Source organism: Camelina sativa, chromosome 19 (genome assembly GCF_000633955.1).
Source record: "Camelina sativa cultivar DH55 chromosome 19, Cs, whole genome shotgun sequence".
NCBI classification, from domain to species: Eukaryota; Viridiplantae; Streptophyta; class Magnoliopsida; order Brassicales; family Brassicaceae; genus Camelina; species Camelina sativa.
Genome location: NC_025703.1, coordinates 5,957,941 through 5,976,482, shown reverse-complemented (window position 1 = coordinate 5,976,482; position 18,542 = coordinate 5,957,941). Strand labels below are relative to the sequence as shown.

The 18,542-nt window shown below is 39.0% G+C and overlaps 5 protein-coding genes across 6 annotated transcripts in view; 2 read left to right on the top strand and 3 right to left on the bottom strand.

Annotated features, from left to right (window-relative positions):
• The window catches only part of LOC104765083 (ABC transporter C family member 3-like), a 6,599-nt gene extending 3,936 nt beyond the window's left edge, over nt 1-2,663 (top strand). The window contains exons 4-9 of the mRNA XM_010488750.2: nt 62-561; nt 649-813; nt 924-1,433; nt 1,532-1,837; nt 1,922-2,225; nt 2,328-2,663. Coding sequence (XP_010487052.1) covers nt 62-561; nt 649-813; nt 924-1,433; nt 1,532-1,837; nt 1,922-2,225; nt 2,328-2,437 — 1,895 coding nt within the window. The 3' untranslated portion in view covers nt 2,438-2,663. The remainder of the gene's footprint in view (nt 1-61; nt 562-648; nt 814-923; nt 1,434-1,531; nt 1,838-1,921; nt 2,226-2,327) is intronic.
• LOC104765084 (putative DUF21 domain-containing protein At3g13070, chloroplastic) lies at nt 2,745-6,831 on the top strand. The gene is made up of 14 exons (XM_010488751.1): nt 2,745-3,689; nt 3,772-3,869; nt 3,956-4,049; nt 4,204-4,281; nt 4,443-4,546; nt 4,702-4,783; nt 4,863-5,002; nt 5,078-5,156; nt 5,258-5,321; nt 5,501-5,592; nt 5,687-5,752; nt 5,901-6,017; nt 6,185-6,364; nt 6,445-6,831. The coding sequence occupies exons 1-14, from the start codon at nt 3,123-3,125 to the stop codon at nt 6,664-6,666; spliced, it is 1,983 nt and encodes a 660-aa protein (XP_010487053.1). The 5' UTR covers nt 2,745-3,122; the 3' UTR covers nt 6,667-6,831.
• Nucleotides 7,025-10,863, bottom strand: LOC104765080 (protein STRUBBELIG-RECEPTOR FAMILY 4-like). The gene is made up of 15 exons (XM_010488746.1): nt 10,558-10,863; nt 10,310-10,442; nt 10,155-10,226; nt 9,985-10,050; nt 9,832-9,903; nt 9,681-9,752; nt 9,538-9,609; nt 9,377-9,445; nt 9,227-9,292; nt 8,544-9,141; nt 8,187-8,458; nt 7,984-8,104; nt 7,762-7,898; nt 7,515-7,671; nt 7,025-7,416 (listed from the first exon to the last, which is right to left on the bottom strand). Exons 1-15 carry the CDS (start codon nt 10,649-10,651, stop codon nt 7,354-7,356), a joined length of 2,064 nt encoding a protein of 687 aa, XP_010487048.1. The 5' UTR covers nt 10,652-10,863; the 3' UTR covers nt 7,025-7,353.
• LOC104765081 (stAR-related lipid transfer protein 7, mitochondrial-like) lies at nt 10,864-13,653 on the bottom strand. 2 transcript variants are annotated; one of them, XM_010488748.2, is made up of 7 exons: nt 13,226-13,653; nt 12,886-13,030; nt 12,537-12,797; nt 12,230-12,329; nt 11,884-12,080; nt 11,448-11,733; nt 10,864-11,015 (listed from the first exon to the last, which is right to left on the bottom strand). In XM_010488748.2, exons 1-7 carry the CDS (start codon nt 13,468-13,470, stop codon nt 10,897-10,899), a joined length of 1,353 nt encoding a protein of 450 aa, XP_010487050.1. In that variant the 5' UTR covers nt 13,471-13,653; the 3' UTR covers nt 10,864-10,896. The 2 variants fall into 2 exon arrangements, with proteins under 2 accessions (XP_010487050.1, XP_010487051.1); XM_010488749.2 differs by having other exon boundaries at nt 10,897-11,015; nt 12,248-12,329; nt 13,226-13,651.
• LOC104765079 lies at nt 14,298-17,907 on the bottom strand. Its single transcript, XM_010488745.2, has 8 exons — nt 17,699-17,907; nt 17,211-17,248; nt 16,933-17,110; nt 16,617-16,693; nt 16,060-16,533; nt 15,398-15,946; nt 15,078-15,290; nt 14,298-14,992 (listed from the first exon to the last, which is right to left on the bottom strand). The coding sequence occupies exons 1-8, from the start codon at nt 17,736-17,738 to the stop codon at nt 14,660-14,662; spliced, it is 1,902 nt and encodes a 633-aa protein (XP_010487047.1). The 5' UTR covers nt 17,739-17,907; the 3' UTR covers nt 14,298-14,659.

The following is an 18,542-nucleotide window of genomic DNA, read 5'->3' as shown; positions in this document are numbered from 1 at the left end:
CATCAGGAGGCTCTGGCAGTAGTTGGTTCTGTTGATGCCAATTCTGTTTCTGAGAAATCAGTTTTAGGCGAAGAAAATGGTGCTGTGAGAGATGCTCTTGGTTTCGATGGGAAACAAGTAAGTCAAGATCCGAAGAATGATAAAGTAGATTCCGGGGAGCCCCAAAGACAAATTGTTCAAGAGGAAGAGAGGGAGAAAGGTAGCGTCTCTTTGGATGTGTACTGGAAATATATCACACTAGCATACGGAGGAGCTCTTGTGCCTTTCATATTGTTGGCGCAAACTCTCTTTCAGCTTCTACAGATTGGAAGCAACTACTGGATGGCTTGGGCTACTCCTGTTTCTAAGGATGTGCAAGCTCCTGTGAAACTTTCCACGTTAATGATTGTGTATGTGGCTCTGGCCTTTGGAAGTTCCCTCTGCATTCTTGTTAGAGCCACACTTCTTGTCACCGCTGGTTACAAGACTGCTACTGAACTGTTTCATAAAATGCATCGCTGCATCTTCCGTTCTCCTATGTCTTTCTTTGATTCCACTCCAAGTGGAAGAATCATGAGTAGAGTACGTCGCTGGCCACTATAGTTGTTTTGAGGATTTCCATATATATCTTTTTGGTAATCAATGTGTTTATTTGTTTTCCTTCTATAGGCTTCTACCGACCAGTCTTCAGTAGATTTGGAAATACCGTATCAATTTGGATCAGTTGCTATCACAGTCATTCAGCTTATTGGAATCATTGGAGTAATGTCTCAGGTTTCTTGGATGGTTTTTCTCGTCTTCATCCCTGTGGTTGCTGCCTCTATATGGTATCAGGTACTTCCAATAAATATAATCCAGTCCACCATAAAAGTTGTTGATTCTGTCAAATTTAGCGAAGTTTGTTTAAGTGATGAAGTTGTGACAAAAAGCTTTCAACTTTGCAGCGTTATTACATAGCTGCAGCTCGAGAACTTTCGCGGTTAGTTGGAGTTTGCAAAGCCCCTCTGATTCAGCATTTTTCTGAAACGATCTCAGGGGCGACAACCATCAGGAGTTTCAGTCAAGAATCTAGATTCCGTGCTGACAACATGAGGCTAAGTGATGGTTACTCTAGGCCCAAATTCTATACAGCTGGAGCAATGGAATGGCTTTGTTTTCGTCTCGATATGTTATCATCACTTACATTTGTCTTTTCGTTGGTTTTCTTGGTCTCCATACCTACTGGAGTGATTGATCCAAGTCTCGCGGGATTAGCAGTGACTTATGGACTAAATCTGAATACCCTCCAAGCTTGGCTGATCTGGACTCTCTGTAATCTTGAGAACAAAATCATATCGGTGGAGAGGATCCTTCAGTATGCAAGTGTTCCCAGTGAACCACCTCTTGTGATAGAATCGAACCGACCAGAGCAATCATGGCCTTCACGTGGTGAAGTTGATATCCGTGATCTTCAGGTATTGATCTACTGCTCCTATTAAGATAACGTGCTATAGTTGTCGCACTTGTTTCAATTTCCATCTTAACCATTTGGAAAATTTTGACACATTGTTAGGTCCGATATGCTCCACATATGCCTCTTGTGTTGCGAGGAATAACATGCACATTCAAAGGAGGTTTAAGAACAGGAATTGTTGGAAGGACAGGAAGCGGGAAATCGACTTTGATACAAACTCTGTTCCGCATTGTAGAACCTTCAGCTGGAGAAATCAGGATAGATGGAGTGAATATTTTGACCATTGGGTTGCATGACTTGCGTTTAAGACTAAGTATTATACCTCAAGATCCAACCATGTTTGAAGGAACAGTGAGAAGTAACTTAGACCCTCTTGAAGAGTACACAGATGATCAAATCTGGGAGGTGGGTTGGTTTAATTTGCATTCTTCTTTCTTTATCTAGTTTAAACAATGTTCAGTCTTGACTAAAGTTTTCACTGTGGTTTAGGCTCTTGACAAGTGCCAACTCGGAGACGAGATGAGGAAAAAGGAACAAAAGCTCGACTCATCTGTGAGCGAGAATGGAGAGAATTGGAGTATGGGTCAGAGGCAACTAGTGTGTCTTGGGAGAGTTCTTCTCAAGAGAAGCAAAATCTTGGTGCTTGATGAGGCCACTGCTTCTGTTGACACTGCAACTGACAATCTGATTCAGAAAACTTTAAGAGAACACTTCTCAGACTGTACAGTGATAACCATTGCACACAGGATATCTTCAGTTATTGACAGCGACATGGTTCTGCTTCTAAGCAACGGTTTGTCTGAAAATAAAATAAAAACTCAAATTCATTCTCGATTGAACATGTGTGCCGATGAATCAATCATTGAGGTGTATCTTGTTTTTGCTTTGTGTGCAGGGAGCATTGAGGAGTATGATACGCCAGTAAGACTCTTGGAGGATAAGTCTTCATCTTTTTCTAAACTTGTGGCTGAGTATACTACAAGATCTAGTTCCAGTTTCGAGTGAAGCTAGAAACGTTTATTTTCTTGGTGATGATGACGATGAAAAACAAAAACTTAGGAAGTCTGAATCTGGTTCAACTGCTTCACTAGTTGGATTCTGATTGACAAGAAGAAAGACTTGTATTTTGTTAAGAGCATTTTTGTTCGTAGTTTACCTTATATAGCTTGTAATGAATGATATATGATTCGACATCGCTACATTCAAATAAAAAGATGTGTTCATTCAGAAACGTTGAAGAGCAAACCGGGTTAGTTTATTAAAATCAAGATCTCGGGGTATAACTGTCATTTTAACCATATCTGGTAGGTGGATGCGACAGGGGTATAACTGTCATTTTAACCATATCTGGCTGCCACTTGCAGTCGAGTTTGGTCTGAGAAAAAAAAAAGAACAAATTCGACGGAGTAAAGAAAGGCTGCGCCTTTTAGCTCCGCAACATCACCATTTTCGGCTTTTCGCTGCCGGAGGGGGTCTCCCCATCTTTAAGCTATGAACCCTAGTTCTCATTCTCAAACTCACCATTTTATTTTAACTAAACAGATAACTATCCTTTTAGTGTACCAATCTTAGACGGTTCTGAGCATTTCGAGAGACATTGACTTGGATTAAAGGAGGAGCCGTCTTATCTTTCTGCATACTTCAGCTCGGGGCTTCTGTTTTTGTTTTTTGTTTTATCAATCAGATTCTTATGACGGGCATGGCACTTGAGTTATCTGTTCTGGGTCGATCTGTCATTGACACAAAAGCTTTAAATTTGAAGAGATATGGTCAAAAATCGAAGCTTTCAGGAAGACTTCTCCCTAGAGCTGAGCTGCACTGCCCTGTGGTTTTGAGTTCGTCTAGAAACTCCAATTTGAGTTTTAGATTCAGACGAAGTTGTGAATTTAGCTACAGAAGTCGTTTTATGCTGTTTAGCTCGAGTCAGTGTCACGAGGGTAGTCAACATAATTCTGATTCTGGCGAGAAGGAGCTGGAGTCGATTAAGGTTTTGCTGAAACGTGGAATTGTTCTAGGAGCTGTAGTGTGTGGAGTTTTCTTGTATCGATGCCCAAAAGTTTTAGCATCGGCTGGTGTTGTGGAAGCAGGATATGAGGTGTTTGGTCAGAGCGTAGTCTTGTTTAAGAATGCTTTGCCAAAAATTTACCAGGTTCTTAAGGTTCTTAGAGAGCAAGGTCTTATATTGGCTGCGCTGCTCAGTCTCTCTGCATTCTTCTCTATGGCTGAGACCTCTATTACCACTTTGTGGCCGTGGAAGGTAATTTCATATCGTTTTTTCTAATTTTTGTTTGATCTGATTGTGTTTGAAATATTGCTGTTTTATGTTTGGTTCATCTCAGGTGCGTGAGTTGGCTGAGAAAGAACCAGAGAATGGTGTATTCAGAATGCTCCGGAGTGATGTTACCAGATTCCTGACGACAATACTTATTGGAACAACGTACTACCTTTTCTCTATATGCAATTTGTATTTAGAGGATTGCTTTAAATTTTGTCTCTTATCTTAGGTCTTGTGGTTGGTCTTAGTGTTGTGAATATTGCGGCAACTGCCCTGGTCACTGAAGCAGCAACAGCTATATTTGGGGAAGCTGGTGTTAGTGCAGCCACTGGATTGATGACAGTAAGTATAAAAATTTTCAACACTTTTACTATACCTGTAAACTTTCAAATTCTTTTCTTTGGTTCAGTACAATGCCTCTTTTGTTTCTGTACGGATATTCTTTGATCAGTATTGTTGCTTCCTAAGGATTTGTCATTCTTGAATTACTGTATAGGTGGCTATTTTACTCTTGACTGAAATTACTCCAAAAAGTGTTGCTGTCCACAATGCTCAAGAAGTTGCAAGGCTTGTGGTAAGTTTATACTAATTGGCATTGGTTCACTTAATATATGTGGATACTCATTGGTTTTGCTCACTGTGACCATTCTGATAGGAAATAGCTTTATTGTTCAAATATCTCATATGTGGGTAGTAAAAAGGAATACATGATTTATGTTGTCTGACTGTGCATAGGTCAGGCCAGTGGCGTGGCTTTCCTTAGTATTATATCCTGTGGGAAGAATTGTCACATATCTGTCAATGGGAATACTGAAAATTCTTGGTTTGAAAGGACGGAGGTATGCATCAGCCTAGACTTGTTTTAGTATCTCTTATAGTTTTTGGCTTGCTTGAGAAGAATACTTGATTCGGTTTTACTGGATTGTCATGCCTTATTCTTTGTTAAAATTTAGCGACTTGTAGTCATAATCCCTTGGCTTCTTGAATTTCTCAGCGAACCATATGTTACTGAAGATGAGTTGAAACTGATGCTACGAGGTGCAGAATTAAGTGGCGCCATTGAAGAAGAGGAGCAGGTATGAGTTTTGTAATATATTAGTCTTTTAAGTTTAAAATCTATACATACTTACGTTTATCCTAATGATTGCTCTGCAGGATATGATTGAAAATGTGCTGGAGATAAAGGATACCCATGTCCGAGAGGTGATGACTCCTCTTGTTGATGTAGTTGCTATTGACGCCAGTGGCAGTCTAGTTGATTTCCATAGTATGTGGGTGACCCATCAGTACTCAAGGTAAATAAATTCCGAAGCCTTCCGTCTGAAGCCATTTCCCTTGGGACTACTCATCACGCTCATGTTTTCTTGCAGGGTGCCTGTTTTTGAGCAGCGTATAGATAACATCGTGGGAATCGCATATGCTATGGATCTCCTAGATTATGTTCAAAAGGTTTGACGGTTTCATTTTCTGTTATTTCCTTCCAGCTATTCTTAGGGTCCTTTCTGTTAGTCGTGTTGTTTAGAATGATTTATCTTGTGTTGATTTTGAAGGGTGATCTACTAGAAAGTACTTCTGTAGGGGACATGGCACATAAGCCTGCATACTTCGTCCCTGGTAATCATCAATGTGTTTGCTTTTGCATTTGATACCGAACCACTAGGCATTTTATTGCTTCGGGTTTTCTCCATTCCGATTAAATTATCATTGTTATATTACCGACATTAAACACTAATTCTTCACACCGAATTATTTCACAGAGAAGAAAATCTAATGATATATGTTACGCTTTGCAGATTCAATGTCTGTTTGGAATCTTCTTAGAGAATTTCGCATAAGAAAGGTTCACATGGCAGTTGTTCTTAACGAATATGGTGGAACCATTGGAGTATGTGCTGCTCCTCTTTGATCACTTCTTTTATACTTCTTTACTCTCTCTTCCACAATTAGTTGATCTTTCTCCTATCAATTTGTTTCTGCAGATAGTAACTCTTGAAGATGTGGTCGAAGAGATTGTTGGTGAAATATTTGATGAAAATGATTCAAAAGTAAATGTCTAGTTTCAATTCTTTTAGAAAACCATCCTAGACCTGTTAATATGATTAACCTATATATCTTACATAACGTATTTGCTCATTGGTGAGGCTCTATTCCATTACTTAATTTCTGGCCTCCATGATTTTGGCTCATCAATAGGAGGAGATTCAGAAGAAAACAGGGTATATTGTCATGAGAGATGAGGGGATATATGATGTTGATGCTAATACCTCGATAGACCAGCTATCTGAAGAACTGAATATGAAAATGCCAGAGGTAATTTAATTTTCAGCAGTGTCTTTGATACCCCTTGCGTCACTTTGGAAACAGAACAACATCTTTAAGGTTACTTGTAGGTAGACAAGCTTTTATTTAGGCCCTCTGAACATGTTATGTCTCTTTTAAAGTTGCAAACCCACAATGTTTGTTCATTTGGGAAGCAGGGCATTCAGTACGAGACAGTTTCAGGCTTTGTGTGCGAGGCCTTTGGATATATCCCAAAAACTGGAGAAAGTGTAAAGGTTGTTCTTGAAAAGGAAAGCTGGGAAGAGGATGGTGAGGAAGAGGAAGGTAAACAGGAGAGGCAAGAGCCAAAGGAAAAGCACCAAATTTATAGAGTAGAGGTATTGAGTGGCTCATTATCATATCTGACACAAATCAACCTTCAATGTTTGAACTAATGAAGGTCTTTTTCCGTGAGCAGATACTAGCAGGAAATGCAAGAAAAGTTAGTGCTGTCCGCTTTGAAAGAGTGAACGATATGGATCAAGTGTCGGAGGCAAAAGATGTAAAAAGCATGGTTCCTAAATTTGTAAGGAAATGGAGTAGCGAAGAGGATGATGGGAACTTGTCTGATGAAGACCAACCCGAGAATGCTGTCTTAGATGAACATGTATTGGCTGATAATAGCAAGAAACAGCAATGACACTGAGACACAGTTCCTTCCATTTTTTTTCTTTAAGCTGCATTTTTTTCAATTCTTCTTTGAAAAGGAAAGAAGTAAAGCTCACAAATACAGGAAGCTTTCTTCTTAGCTTAATGTAATAATCAGGATGGATAAAAATAAGAAATTCATGTTAGGTAATACCTATACAAGAAAAAGAACCCACAAACGAATCAGGAGAAATATGAAACTAGTGATTAGGCTACAATTAATTTTTAATTCTGTTTACGAACAGATGGGGGATGATGACTCTGTTTCCGAAAACAGAGCTTTCTGCTTTATTTCTGTTCACATCTTCCCTGGATTTGATTTGTGGGTTTGTAGATGATAAATCATTAAATTGTATGCAAGAAAGCGTGTTATATGTCTTATGTATTGTTCAATGACACTGCTAATTTTCTTTTTCCTTTTCTCAATGATTAAAAGATTAATCTAAATGTTAAGACATGATATGAAACAAAAACCCAAATACTAGAATCTCTGTCTCTCTTTTCCTCCACCATCTTTACCACCTATCTCTCTCTCTATACAAACCTGAATCCAATAGCTTTTGAGTTCCTACTCGAGTTGGCTCAGAAGTTTCTCTGGTTGTTAGCCTCAAATCTCCAAAAGAGTTATTCTTCTTCCTTAAATACATTCAAGCACTTCAATATAACTTGAGGCAGTAGACTACACTAGCCTCTTCAGTGCCTCCACCACATTTGACACTGGCGGCCGAAGCCCAGGCTCCGTCTGAAAAAAAAGTAATAACCATCCAACTCTCACAAACCTTGAACCTTAAAACTTTAAATGAACATAATAACACAGTAGAGAATCAACAATGAGCATACCATTACGCAGATTGAAACTATATCCGCAAATGCTGATACAGACTCTGGAGCGTAGAGCCCGCACAGCGCGGGATCCGCCATTTCCACCAGACTATCCATGTCTTTAAGTTGTGGCTTTGCCCAACGAACTAGAGACTGTTCTGGTTTTGGTCTATCACTATAGTTCAGAGGCAAGCAAAAAAACCATTTCAGATACACTTGTATAGTTTTGAGAATTATATCGAAGATTACTGTTTGATCACTGAACCTGTCATAAGGCGTTCGACCAGTTAGCAGCTCCAGCATCACCACACCAAAGCTGTAAACATCACTCTTTAGTGTGTAAGCCGAGGGATCTGCGCATTCTGGAGCATTGTATCCAACTCCAAGATTCTGACTTGTGCGCTGCAAATTTCAAGAAAGAAACATTTAAATACAGACTTGAAACAACTTTGTACCTCTTGAAGTACTAATTCTAAAAGACGCTCACGTGGTGAAAATTTGCCAAGCCATAGTCTGAGAGGTGAGGATTTAGCTCACTGTCGAGTAAAATGTTCGATGACTTGATGTTTTTGTGAACTAGGGGAGGCGAACATGCTTCATGAAGGTACCTGACAAAAGAATGTTTCTTGTCAGAAAATAAAAGGAAAAATTAGAGCAGCTAATATATAGCTAAATGATTTAACTAATTACTCTATAGCTTGCGCAGTTCCGAGAGCTATTCGGATTCTGGTGTTCCAAGTTAATGGTTTGCTGAAATCATCAGACAGGTGAAGAAATCTGTGAAGTGATCCACTTGTGAAATACGTATAAACAAGCATATTCCTTCCTTGTTCTGAACAATAACCCACGAGTTCTGCCATATTAGGGTGGTGAATACTCGAGATACTCGACACTATGTGTGAAAACTCTTCCGGATTTGCTTTTCCTAACAGTGAAGAATCAATCTCCTTGACTGCAAATTTCTGTTAAATAAAGAAAGAGAACTGAAGGAAGTTTCTTGAGAAGAAGAATAGAGAGAAAAGTGGAAAGAAAGAAGGAAAAACAAACCCTTCCATCCTGATATTTAGCTTTGTAGACACGTCCAATGGTTCCTTCACCAAGAAGGCGATTCGGTGAGAAACCAGATGCGGAGTTCTGCAAATCCGTTAGCGTAAACGCTTTCACACCGCGTGTGTCAGGGGATTCTTCAAGGTTGGAGAAACGATCAGGAGTTGCAACCACTTGAGTAGAAGGTATGAGATGAAAAGTAGGAGAATTCTTGAAACTGACAGAAGAAGTTCTTTTAACAGAAGCCTTTGTCTCAATTGAAGTGTTGGAATCAACCGTCTTCTGTCCTCTGAAGTCATCCATATTGTCGAACTGAAGCATCTGAGAGGGTTGTGGTGTGAAGAGTGGCTTGCTTCGGTTGGTTCCTCCTTTCTCTTCGTCGAAAAAGTGAGAAGAAAGCTGAGCGTTCTTTCTTCGAGTTAACAATGCAATCACTCCTGCAAAGAGAATGAGTCCACCTATACAAGACACCGCTGTTATAACTCCAGTGATCAGAGCCTTGCTCATTCCTCCACCGCCTCCTGAGTTTCTGTCTATGTGACGGGTTCCGGGAGGTGGTGAGGGAGCTCTACTGCTTGACCACTTGTTTCCTCCAGTTCTAACCAAGAAATTGAAGAAAACAAAATCATTGCTTTTGTACCTTTTTGAATTGTTTTCAAGAGAAAATGAGAGATAAAACTTACTCAAGATTTCCAATGTTCTTTAGCTCGTTTGGGATCCAACCAGTAAATTGATTGTTTGCGACGTTTCTGTCATCGCAAGATTCGTACACAACATTAATGAAAGAAATATCTAATTCCAAGGATAGAAAATAGCGCCTTCAAAAGACTTACACATCATCAATCTGAGGGAGGTCCCTGAGAGCATTGATAGAGCCTTTGAATTGGTTGTCTTGCAAGTGCCTAAAAGTAAAGAGTTATAGATGGCATTATGAGTAACAGCACAGGATTTCATTTTTAAGTAGTTAACACTTAAAAGTGCATTCTTCTCTTACAGTGTTTTAAGGCCTGTTAGATTGGCAAAACTTTGGGGTAGTTTTCCCGTGAGTTGATTGGAAGACAGATCACTGCAAGAAATATACTCGAATGAAGAATATGACATCTGACCAAATTAGCAGCAAAACAAATGTCTACTTACATTGTTTCAAGTTTTGGAAGCTTTTGAAACATATCGCTCAGTTCACCATTGAGGTTGTTACGACCAAGGTTTCTGAGCAAATCAAAACAAGAGCGGGTATGAAGAAAACTCTGATATGTGGGAAAAGAAAATGCAAAGGGTCTTGGCTTACAGGTAAGTGAGGTCGTTCATGAGAGATACCGAGTATGGCATATTACCGTTGAAGTCATTCTCAGAGCCATCTCTGCATTATTTAAGTAAAGCTTAACACATTGAAACTGTGTAGTAAAGATCAATCTCTGCATTGTAATTGGAAGATACTTACAGGTAAGTAAGCTTATCAGGAAGCTGGTAGGGTAAGTTTCCGTTAAGATTGTTCTTGCTTACATCACTGTTACAATGACAAAACAGAACATGTAGCCCCTTAATATCAACCTGAACCTGATCAAGAAGTAAAGCTTAAGGAAATGCATTGAAAAATTGGGGAATTCTCACAGGTAAGTGAGTGATTTCAAGTTTGCAAGCTGATAACCTAAAGATCCGCTGAGTCCACGTCCAGATACTTTTCTACAGAAACAAAATGAAACAAAATAAAGATCAGAATCGGTGAATCCAAAACCATTGATGAGATAGGAGAGGAAGTAACAAACATTTCAGTAACCGATGAGCCCTTGCAAGTAATGCCATCCCATGAGTCACCACAAGGATTGCCTCCGCTCGAAGACCAGCCTTTGAGTTTTGATGGAGAGTTCATGCTCTTAAAGGCGTCATTAAGAGCCGATACTACAAAAATCCATAAAAGATCAGGCAGGAAGAGCCAAAGATGAAATTTTATAACCACCTCTCTGATTTCAAGATCTTATCACAACTATTTGAATGATTGAATAACAACACTCACCGTCTTGGCTATCGGTTTTTGCAAGAACAAGAGAGGTGAAGATTCCGAAACAAGCGATGAAGAAAAGTATTACTAGCTGCAGATTGGGCGCCATGATTGTCACTTTTGAGCTCAGAAATGAAAATCTGTGAAAATGTAAAAAAGATGATCCAAAGAGAAACCCAGGGCTGGTTCCGGGTTTCCTTGGGGGCAAAGGAAACACACGAAAGCCGAAGGAGAGGAAAGAAAGATGAAGGTCATGAAAGAAGAAAACTAATTTGGAAATGGTGTGGCAGTAACCAAAAATGGCAAATTCAGTTTCTTCTGTTTTTTTTTTTTTCTTTTCTTTTTTGAATGACGTTATTGAGTGAAAGGGCGTATAAATCTGGACGTGTGAATAGAGAAATGTACAGCTAAAATTGAAGCAGACACCGAAACATTAGGAGAGAGACCACAACTGTGTCCAAAGTCCGATCTAACTGCAAAACACACATAAACAAAGTTTGTTTCAACGTATATTCAAGCATACGTGTGAACCATCAAAACAAACGAAAAGACACCAATCTGTTTCCCGCAGAAACTGGGAGAAATAACATTCAATTTGTCTGGAATTTGGTAAGAAAAAACAAGATCTTGTCTGAATATATATTTTTCTTGGCCATATCCTTAGGCTTCACTGCGTAAAATACAACTTTTTTACATTCACATTTAACCCATAAATATTGTCTTCCAGGAGATGTATACAAAACTTTGAAGACCCAGAGGTCATGAGATCAGAGCCATTGAAGATATAGAAACTTTCTATGACAGTATTCACACATTTAATAGACACTCCCCTATCATACAAGCTTAATCTAACCTTAGAAGTTGCAGAGTTTCATCAAAACAAATTCTATGCATGACTTAAATACCAGCATTTTGGGTGGTTTGGCTCAGTGGAGCTCCACGCTTTCTCATCTTCGACAAGAAGTAAGCCAGGGCAACCTTTGCACCTAAGGCGGAGTGACCACGAGACAGGCAGATTGCACCACCAACTGCACCGCCCACAAGTAACATACTGTTTGCTATCAGCTTCTTTGAAGGCTTTCTCAACAGTTTCCTCCGTTTGGCTCCTTCACCTGTGTGCAGACCACTACTAGTAGTAGTTCCCACAGAGTTTGTGATGTCACTTGTCTGACTTTCTAACTCTGATGGAATCTGTGGGATAACACAAGGTTGATGACGGCATATTCAGTTTCAGAAAACCAAATTTAAGATTTTACAAACACATATTTTGCAGGGCAAAAACTTCCAGCACTTGACCAGAAATCTGAACTCAGATCGAATTAAAACCCACTAACATCTCACCTTTTTCATTAAGCTGACAGCAGATAAAGTTGGGCCTTGGGGTTGATGACTGGTTGCAATGAATTTACGAAGTGCATTTTCCATCTTACAAACATAACTCCATATGCCTCTTGAGAAAGCAAGCTTTGCCATCTCAACATTTAATCCAGCATCTTCCTGGTGAAACATGTGTATCTCACAAGCGTTCCTGCCAGGAACTGCAGCAAGTTTAAGTTATGCATAGACAGTATGGAGGAATGGAAAACCTTATACACCACTGATAAATCTCTTATTACAGAGATTTGTAGTATGTACTACTGTTGAGACATCAAGAGAAGCTATAGTTGAAATATGGATGATGATGAACCTGACAAGAAACACTTGCCTTTCCTGATTCGCCAACCAGATCTGAAATAACTTACACGTACATACTTCCTCCGTTGCGGCACCATACTGTGATCACACTCCTGATAATAACCAAAGAGCCAGAAATAATAGGTTAAGTGGCAAAGCCAATAACAGATAATATATGACATGGTCCAGGTCTGTGATGTCTAGCATATACAAGAAGTACTTAGCAAATTGAAGAGGAGTATATAGGTGCAAATGAATAATGTAAAAACAGGTAATTTAGAATTAGTTTGTTTCAATAGCAATGTTTTAGTTAATTATACCTTGATGAAACAGTAAAACTCATCCTTCCCTTCCCACAATCTCCAAGCTAATACATACTCTCTTGGTGTCAACAAGGGAAACTTTTTTATAGTGCGACCAATCTCAATTCCGCTAATACTGTCAACCTGCAATTGCTGATGCTCAACGACAGTTTTATCCCATTGTGTCCTGTACTCATTATCCATATAAAAGTCTCTCAAAACCTCCGGCGAGCAGTCCTCAAATACCGTAGTACTTAGGTACTTCATGGGACCACCATCCTACAAGAAACCAAAAGAATCAACTCAGTTATCAGAGAAAACGAAACCTTACTAAGACACTCAAAGGTTGAAGCTTTGCTATTTTTACTTTTGGTTTGCAGCATTTAGCAGTGTATGACACGCGAGGGTTGCTTTTCTGAATAACATCTTCCCAAATCTCAGCATCTCCATTTCTTTCCCCCAATTTCTCAATCAGTCCCTTTAGATCTTCATCAGAAACAAGTGTCGAGATTCTGCAAAACAATAAAGTCCATAAAATGAATAAGATCATAGACGATTACAACTCAAATCATACAAGGCACACAGTAAAGGAGAAGAGACTAAAGTTTATAAATTTACTCAGCAGAAAGAAAAAAGGAACCAAACTGTGAAAGTCCTAACACAGAACAAGAGATGACAAGAACGATTAAAAAAAAAAAACCCTTTACCTTGATTGGGAGTTCTGAGATTGAGAAATCGAGACGGCTGGGGAAGAAGAAGAAGAAGGAGAGGCATGACTGAAGAATCGAAATTTCCGGGAAACGAGAACTTGGTAGAGAAGAATGAAGACAAGAGCGAGCACGGTAGCCGAGCAATAACAAAAGCCTCCATCAGCATCATCAGCTCGCCGGAAAAATTTATCGGAAGAGGAGATAAACTGAGCAAACGTCGATAAGGTATCGCCACTATTCATCGTTTTCCCTGAGCAAAAACCCTTACTGGAGATCGGTCCGTCCTATCAAATGGCTTCAAGACGTTTGCATATATTCGCGCGTGGACTAGGACTAAGACTAGGATTAGGACTAGTCTGGTTCTTGTTGCTGAGTGACAAAGACTACAACCAATCCTCAAGGGTTCGAGAATATGACCTCTTCTTAACTTTTGTTCTACTTTTTTTTTTCTTTTTGGCCCTTTTTATGTTTTTGTTGTTATAATTTAGCCCCTTTTGTTTTTAATGTTTAATATGGGCCCTCTTGTGTGAACCAATGGCTACTTCTTCTAAACCATTTTTACGTAAGGTTTACAAAAAAGCGTTAGTAAGTAGATCAGATCTGTGCACAGGTCAGGTTTAGACCCGATTAGATCTAGAAACATGGCAAAATAGACTAATAAGTAAATTACATAGACACACGTTTGTTAAATAAATGAAAGAATTTTATTTGTTTCTCACTAATGGATAATATCAAATACAAGTGAACCCTTAGCCACATTATCTTGGTGATCCATAACATCTTCACAGATCTGAATCTGCTTTGCTTGTAGAAAGGGTCATGAATATAAATGATATGGTATGAGTATGAACCACACAATCTCAGTGTTCCTTTTGATGACAATCTCTAAATTTTTAAGTTCAATAAAGAATTATGAAATAATAATGAATAAGGCATTGAATGACTTTCTTGTCACCTTCACATTCATAACCAGACTCCCCTAATCTAAAAGATATGTGTAGGGGAAAAAAAGACCACAAAGAAACAAAATTTGGAGATGTGGAAAGCTGAGAGCTTTGAATATGATTGATGGGTGTAATCTGCATTTTTATTCATAATAAAAAAAACTGCCTGCAAAGATAAATGAGGCATTTCCTTTACAAGAGCAACATTATATTGTCTTTCGTACATTATCTTCATCTTCTTCTTCTAATCAAACCCAGAAGAGTGAGGGTATTATATAGAAAACATTGAAAAGAGGGAAATGAATCAAATTTAGCTAAAGACCCCGGAAGCAGAAAAGGGCAAAAAAAAAAGAAGCTTTACTTTACACAAAAACCAGACCCGGTCAGACGTAAAACTTTCATTTGAATACCTTCTTAGAACAAACAAAATATCATATATTATGGAATTGAAAACATAAGTCTTTGCTAATTTCATGTCTTTTACTTACTAGTTGGATTGACCGGAAGAGACTGCTGTAATTGCATCTGGAGATGAACTGGCCTTGCTTGCTTCTTTGCTCCCCTCGTCCACGCGGACAACTTGTGCAAAACTTTTGGACATGTTCTTGATGAACTCTGTTGGCAATGCAGCAGATGCAGGTTTATGTTCTGTTTCTCCTGCTACCACTCCTACCGACGGCAAGCTTGGCTGTCTTCTTGCCTTCCGGTCCTGTATAATTTTCTCCCGCTCTTCATAAAACCCGAAATCATCCAAGATTGACGTGTCAGCGTCGTAGTTCTTGAAGATCTTCAGCATCTCGATGCCATGTTCCAGTTTTACCTGCAGTTTTTGGTTGTAGTTAGCATTGTGTGGTTTTAAAAGAGGTATCTTATGGACAAGAAAGCTTGAGAATGGTACTACTTACTTCTTGGGTGTCTCGACTATTCGTCACAGGCTTATTGTCATTGTTTTCCAATATAATGTGGCGGAACTGACTGTTTGGAACATCTTTGATAATGTGCCACTTCACTGGGAACTGCCCACTCCATTTGTCTTGTTGCCAGTAATCAAAGCTCTTCTCAAAATCAACAGGTCCAACCATCTCCGCTACACCACAGAATTGAGAACTCGCATTTACCTGAAATCACAACCTCGTAAATAATGTGCAGAAAGAAGAAGAGAACTGGGTAACCAGCTCATTTTTTATTCTGTATTTTTTCACTTGATCCAGGATTAGAGACGTACAGAGAACAGAAGAAACACTGGGCAGGGTTCTTTCTCGTCCTTGGCCTCACGATAAGCAGCGTCAAGCTTTTTGTTGCCATTAGGGGTGCTAGCCCACACATTGTATTTAATGCTCTTGTGAACATTGTCTTCACTGTAAGACTTGATGATGAACAACTTGGCGTTATCGTAGTCGGTGATAAAATCCGAACTGTTGTTGGATTCCTCGTGTTCCGTTGCACTGCCTTTGTTATTTTTCTTAGAATCAGCAGCAGAATCAAGCTCCTCTGAGACCTGAGTCTTGGGCTTTGAAGCCCTTGGTCCTCGATTTTGCTCGTTCAGGATATCAAAGGTACCATTATAGCCACCACTCAGAGATAGATCGCTAACCCTTCCACGCCCTCTAGTGTTGTCAACCCCCATCCAGCCTTGGTTTCCCATACCCACATTAGAAATTAGTCTAGTTCCATAGTTAGAGCCTTGGCCACGACCACCACTATGCATGTAACCTCTGTTATAAGAGTTCGAACCAGATCCAAAACCGTAAAATGATCTTTGTCGCTGTGATCCCTGACAAATTAAAAGAACAGTATCTACTTTCAACATATAGTCCAATATACAACCATTGATAGACCAATGGTATCTATGTGTCAGATAAGAATAGCAAAGAAAAGTGAACTAACCATGGGAACGTTCTGGCCAAATGATCCAAATGAGCCAAGTGGCTGAGGAGATAAAGCTGGTGAAATAGAAGAAGAATGCCTGTGCATATCAGAAGGCTTGGACCAATCTGACCACATCCCCCCGTCAAAACCTTGCTGCCATTCAGGAAAACCAAGGTTTGGCTGATTTCCATTAAACGGTCCAATGGGATGAGGATGGTAGGAGGGGCGTGGTCCAATGTTATCACCTTGTTGGTCAACACCGACAAGGCTGGTGAGCTCGGGCTGAGTTGGAGAAGTAATATATTGCATGCTAGGAGGAACTACCTGCTGGTAATACGGTGATGCCCCCGAAAACGGAAACTGCTGTGGCGAATACAACTGCCCCTCAGAAGGTAAGGGACTTGCAGCAGGGGAATATGGCCCATATGGCATTTGAGGGTTATATCCGTATCCCGTTTGGTAGACCAGAGAAGCATTCTCATTGAAGCCAACCTGATTTGATCAGAGAAATAATAGTGAACAATTTGAAATGTTCTAAAGAAGAAATCTGAAAAGAGATGGTAAGATGTACACACAGGAGATGTGATGTCCAACCCTTCAACATTGACATACGAAGAATATTCGTCCCATTCGCCAGAGGGGTTTTCATAACCTAGCTCCCCAACATAGAAAGTAATCTGGATTAGCTTCAAAACGACCCATACTCAGTTCAAGAACTACAGAACTAACTCATGTGTACAGGAAGGCATATATATACTACTCTCTCTTTTCATTGCCTCTAGTATTTATGAAACATCAAAACCTATACACAAAGTCCAAACTCTATGACCTCAGAAGAGAGATACAGTATAATAATCAGAGAAGCTAAAAATACATGAATCACAAACCAACCTCTATAGTAAAAGCCTTGTGCTTGAGGAGAGAGGATGCTGCTAGGTAAGTGTCCGGCAAAATCACCTGATAAACCATAAGGTCCAGTCAGTGGAGCAACTTTTGCTGGATGAACTACAACAGCAGCTTCCTGGGAGGACTTAAAAGAGGCTGATGTCTCGTTGTTTGCCGGAACAGGCTGCTTAAGATAAAAGGAATACAAAGATTTGAAGTTAATTTTCTTCAGTGAATCTTCAATCCGATGGAAATAATAACCAACGACCACTCAGATCAATTACCTGTTCCTTCATGATGTCCAGACTAGCAGGTTGCTCCTCTGTGTTTCATGCATAACCGGTAAACACAAATAAGTCGGTGGAATCATTCATGAACAAGATCAAGATCGGCAAAAAAAAAAAAGCAGATCCTAATGCAAAAATCTAAAAGTTGAACTTAAGGAACACTAATAAATCAAAGAGCTTGGATCCCAGATCCTAACAGAAAGGAGATCGAGATTCTCCAAACTTAAACACTTGCAATTCAATTACGCTACTAGTGAATTCATGAGACCACTACCAAAAACTGAAAAAGCAAAACTAGTAATTCTAAATCCAAACCCAAATCAACGAAACCTAACCTAACAGATCAAAAAAATCCGATGTAAGAGGATTTGGACACGAAAGCCACTAAGAATTTGAGAAAAAGGAAAGGCAGAGATCAAACGTAAAGGAATCAAATTTAGAAGAGAATCTGAAAAATTGAGAGATGGGTCAGTAAGTGACGTTACCAGAAGTAAGATCTGAGGTGTGTGATTGAGTCGTTGCCATGAATCTGATCGAAAGGGGTCAAGAATAAGGATCTGATTCAGAAAAAAAAACAAAAAAAAAAAACTGGAAAAACAGAATCTTTATATGTAGGGAAGGACACAGGATCTTTCCATATATGTATAAATACGTCGTAAGCAATAAGGCCAATACGTAGGTGTAGGTGGTGTTGTTATAGAGAGATTACATTACTGTAAATAATAAATAAAGTTTACAAGTTTGTGTTTTTTTTTATTCTCTCTGTTTTGATTTTGAAAGAACCACCAAAAAAGAACTTTATTGCCATTAATGAGAAGTTTTTTACCTTATTTAATCGTTTGTTGTAAAGCGCAAAGTGTTACTTACTACAAAATAGAAAAGAGCATTGCTTCTTTTTTTAGCGAGAGACCTCTTTTGTGGGAAAAATGGAAATAACGATGATCTCTTTCTTTTCTTTTTTTTTGTGCCTTTTCTCTCTCTGTAATTGTTTCCCTTGGAGACTCCGAGAATCTTTTATTTTCCTTCTTCTTTTTATTTATTTACTTTACTTATGTTATGTATCTCTTAATTAATCATATTCGATCAAATGCTGGATTTTTTTCTTGTTAATTAACATAATCTGTGATCCTAAATACTATACTGGATCGAGTGACTAAATAATATTTTAATCAGTTTATAGATACATCCATCCATTTACATTTATGCCCCACCAACCAAAAAAAAGCTAATTCACACACTAAGATAATATAAAATATAAAAAATAGAGGTGGCGAACCAAATTTCAAATAACTTGAGAACGGTAGATAAAATTTTATACCTACAGTATAT

Excerpts from the sequence above, each read along its gene's own strand:
- LOC104765084 (XM_010488751.1), top strand. The coding sequence starts at position 3,123 with ATGACGGGCATGGCACTTGAGTTATCTGTTCTGGGTCGATCTGTCATT. Across the intron at positions 6,018-6,184 it reads TGAATATGAAAATGCCAGAG|GGCATTCAGTACGAGACAGT; the intron begins GTAATTTAATTT and ends TTTGGGAAGCAG. Across the intron at positions 6,365-6,444 it reads ACCAAATTTATAGAGTAGAG|ATACTAGCAGGAAATGCAAG; the intron begins GTATTGAGTGGC and ends TTCCGTGAGCAG.
- LOC104765080 (XM_010488746.1), bottom strand. The coding sequence starts at position 10,651 with ATGGCGCCCAATCTGCAGCTAGTAATACTTTTCTTCATCGCTTGTTTC. Across the intron at positions 9,610-9,680 it reads CTTCCAAAACTTGAAACAAT|TGATCTGTCTTCCAATCAAC; the intron begins GTAAGTAGACAT and ends TATTTCTTGCAG. Across the intron at positions 7,672-7,761 it reads GGTCGAACGCCTTATGACAG|TGATAGACCAAAACCAGAAC; the intron begins GTTCAGTGATCA and ends TCTGAACTATAG.
- LOC104765081 (XM_010488748.2), bottom strand. The coding sequence starts at position 13,470 with ATGAATAGTGGCGATACCTTATCGACGTTTGCTCAGTTTATCTCCTCT. Across the intron at positions 13,031-13,225 it reads TCTCAGAACTCCCAATCAAG|AATCTCGACACTTGTTTCTG; the intron begins GTAAAGGGTTTT and ends ATTGTTTTGCAG. Across the intron at positions 12,081-12,229 it reads AGGCAAGTGTTTCTTGTCAG|TTCCTGGCAGGAACGCTTGT; the intron begins GTTCATCATCAT and ends AACTTGCTGCAG.
- LOC104765079 (XM_010488745.2), bottom strand. The coding sequence starts at position 17,738 with ATGGCAACGACTCAATCACACACCTCAGATCTTACTTCTG. Across the intron at positions 15,947-16,059 it reads TTGGCCAGAACGTTCCCATG|GGATCACAGCGACAAAGATC; the intron begins GTTAGTTCACTT and ends TTAATTTGTCAG. Across the intron at positions 14,993-15,077 it reads ATAGTCGAGACACCCAAGAA|GTAAAACTGGAACATGGCAT; the intron begins GTAAGTAGTACC and ends CAAAAACTGCAG.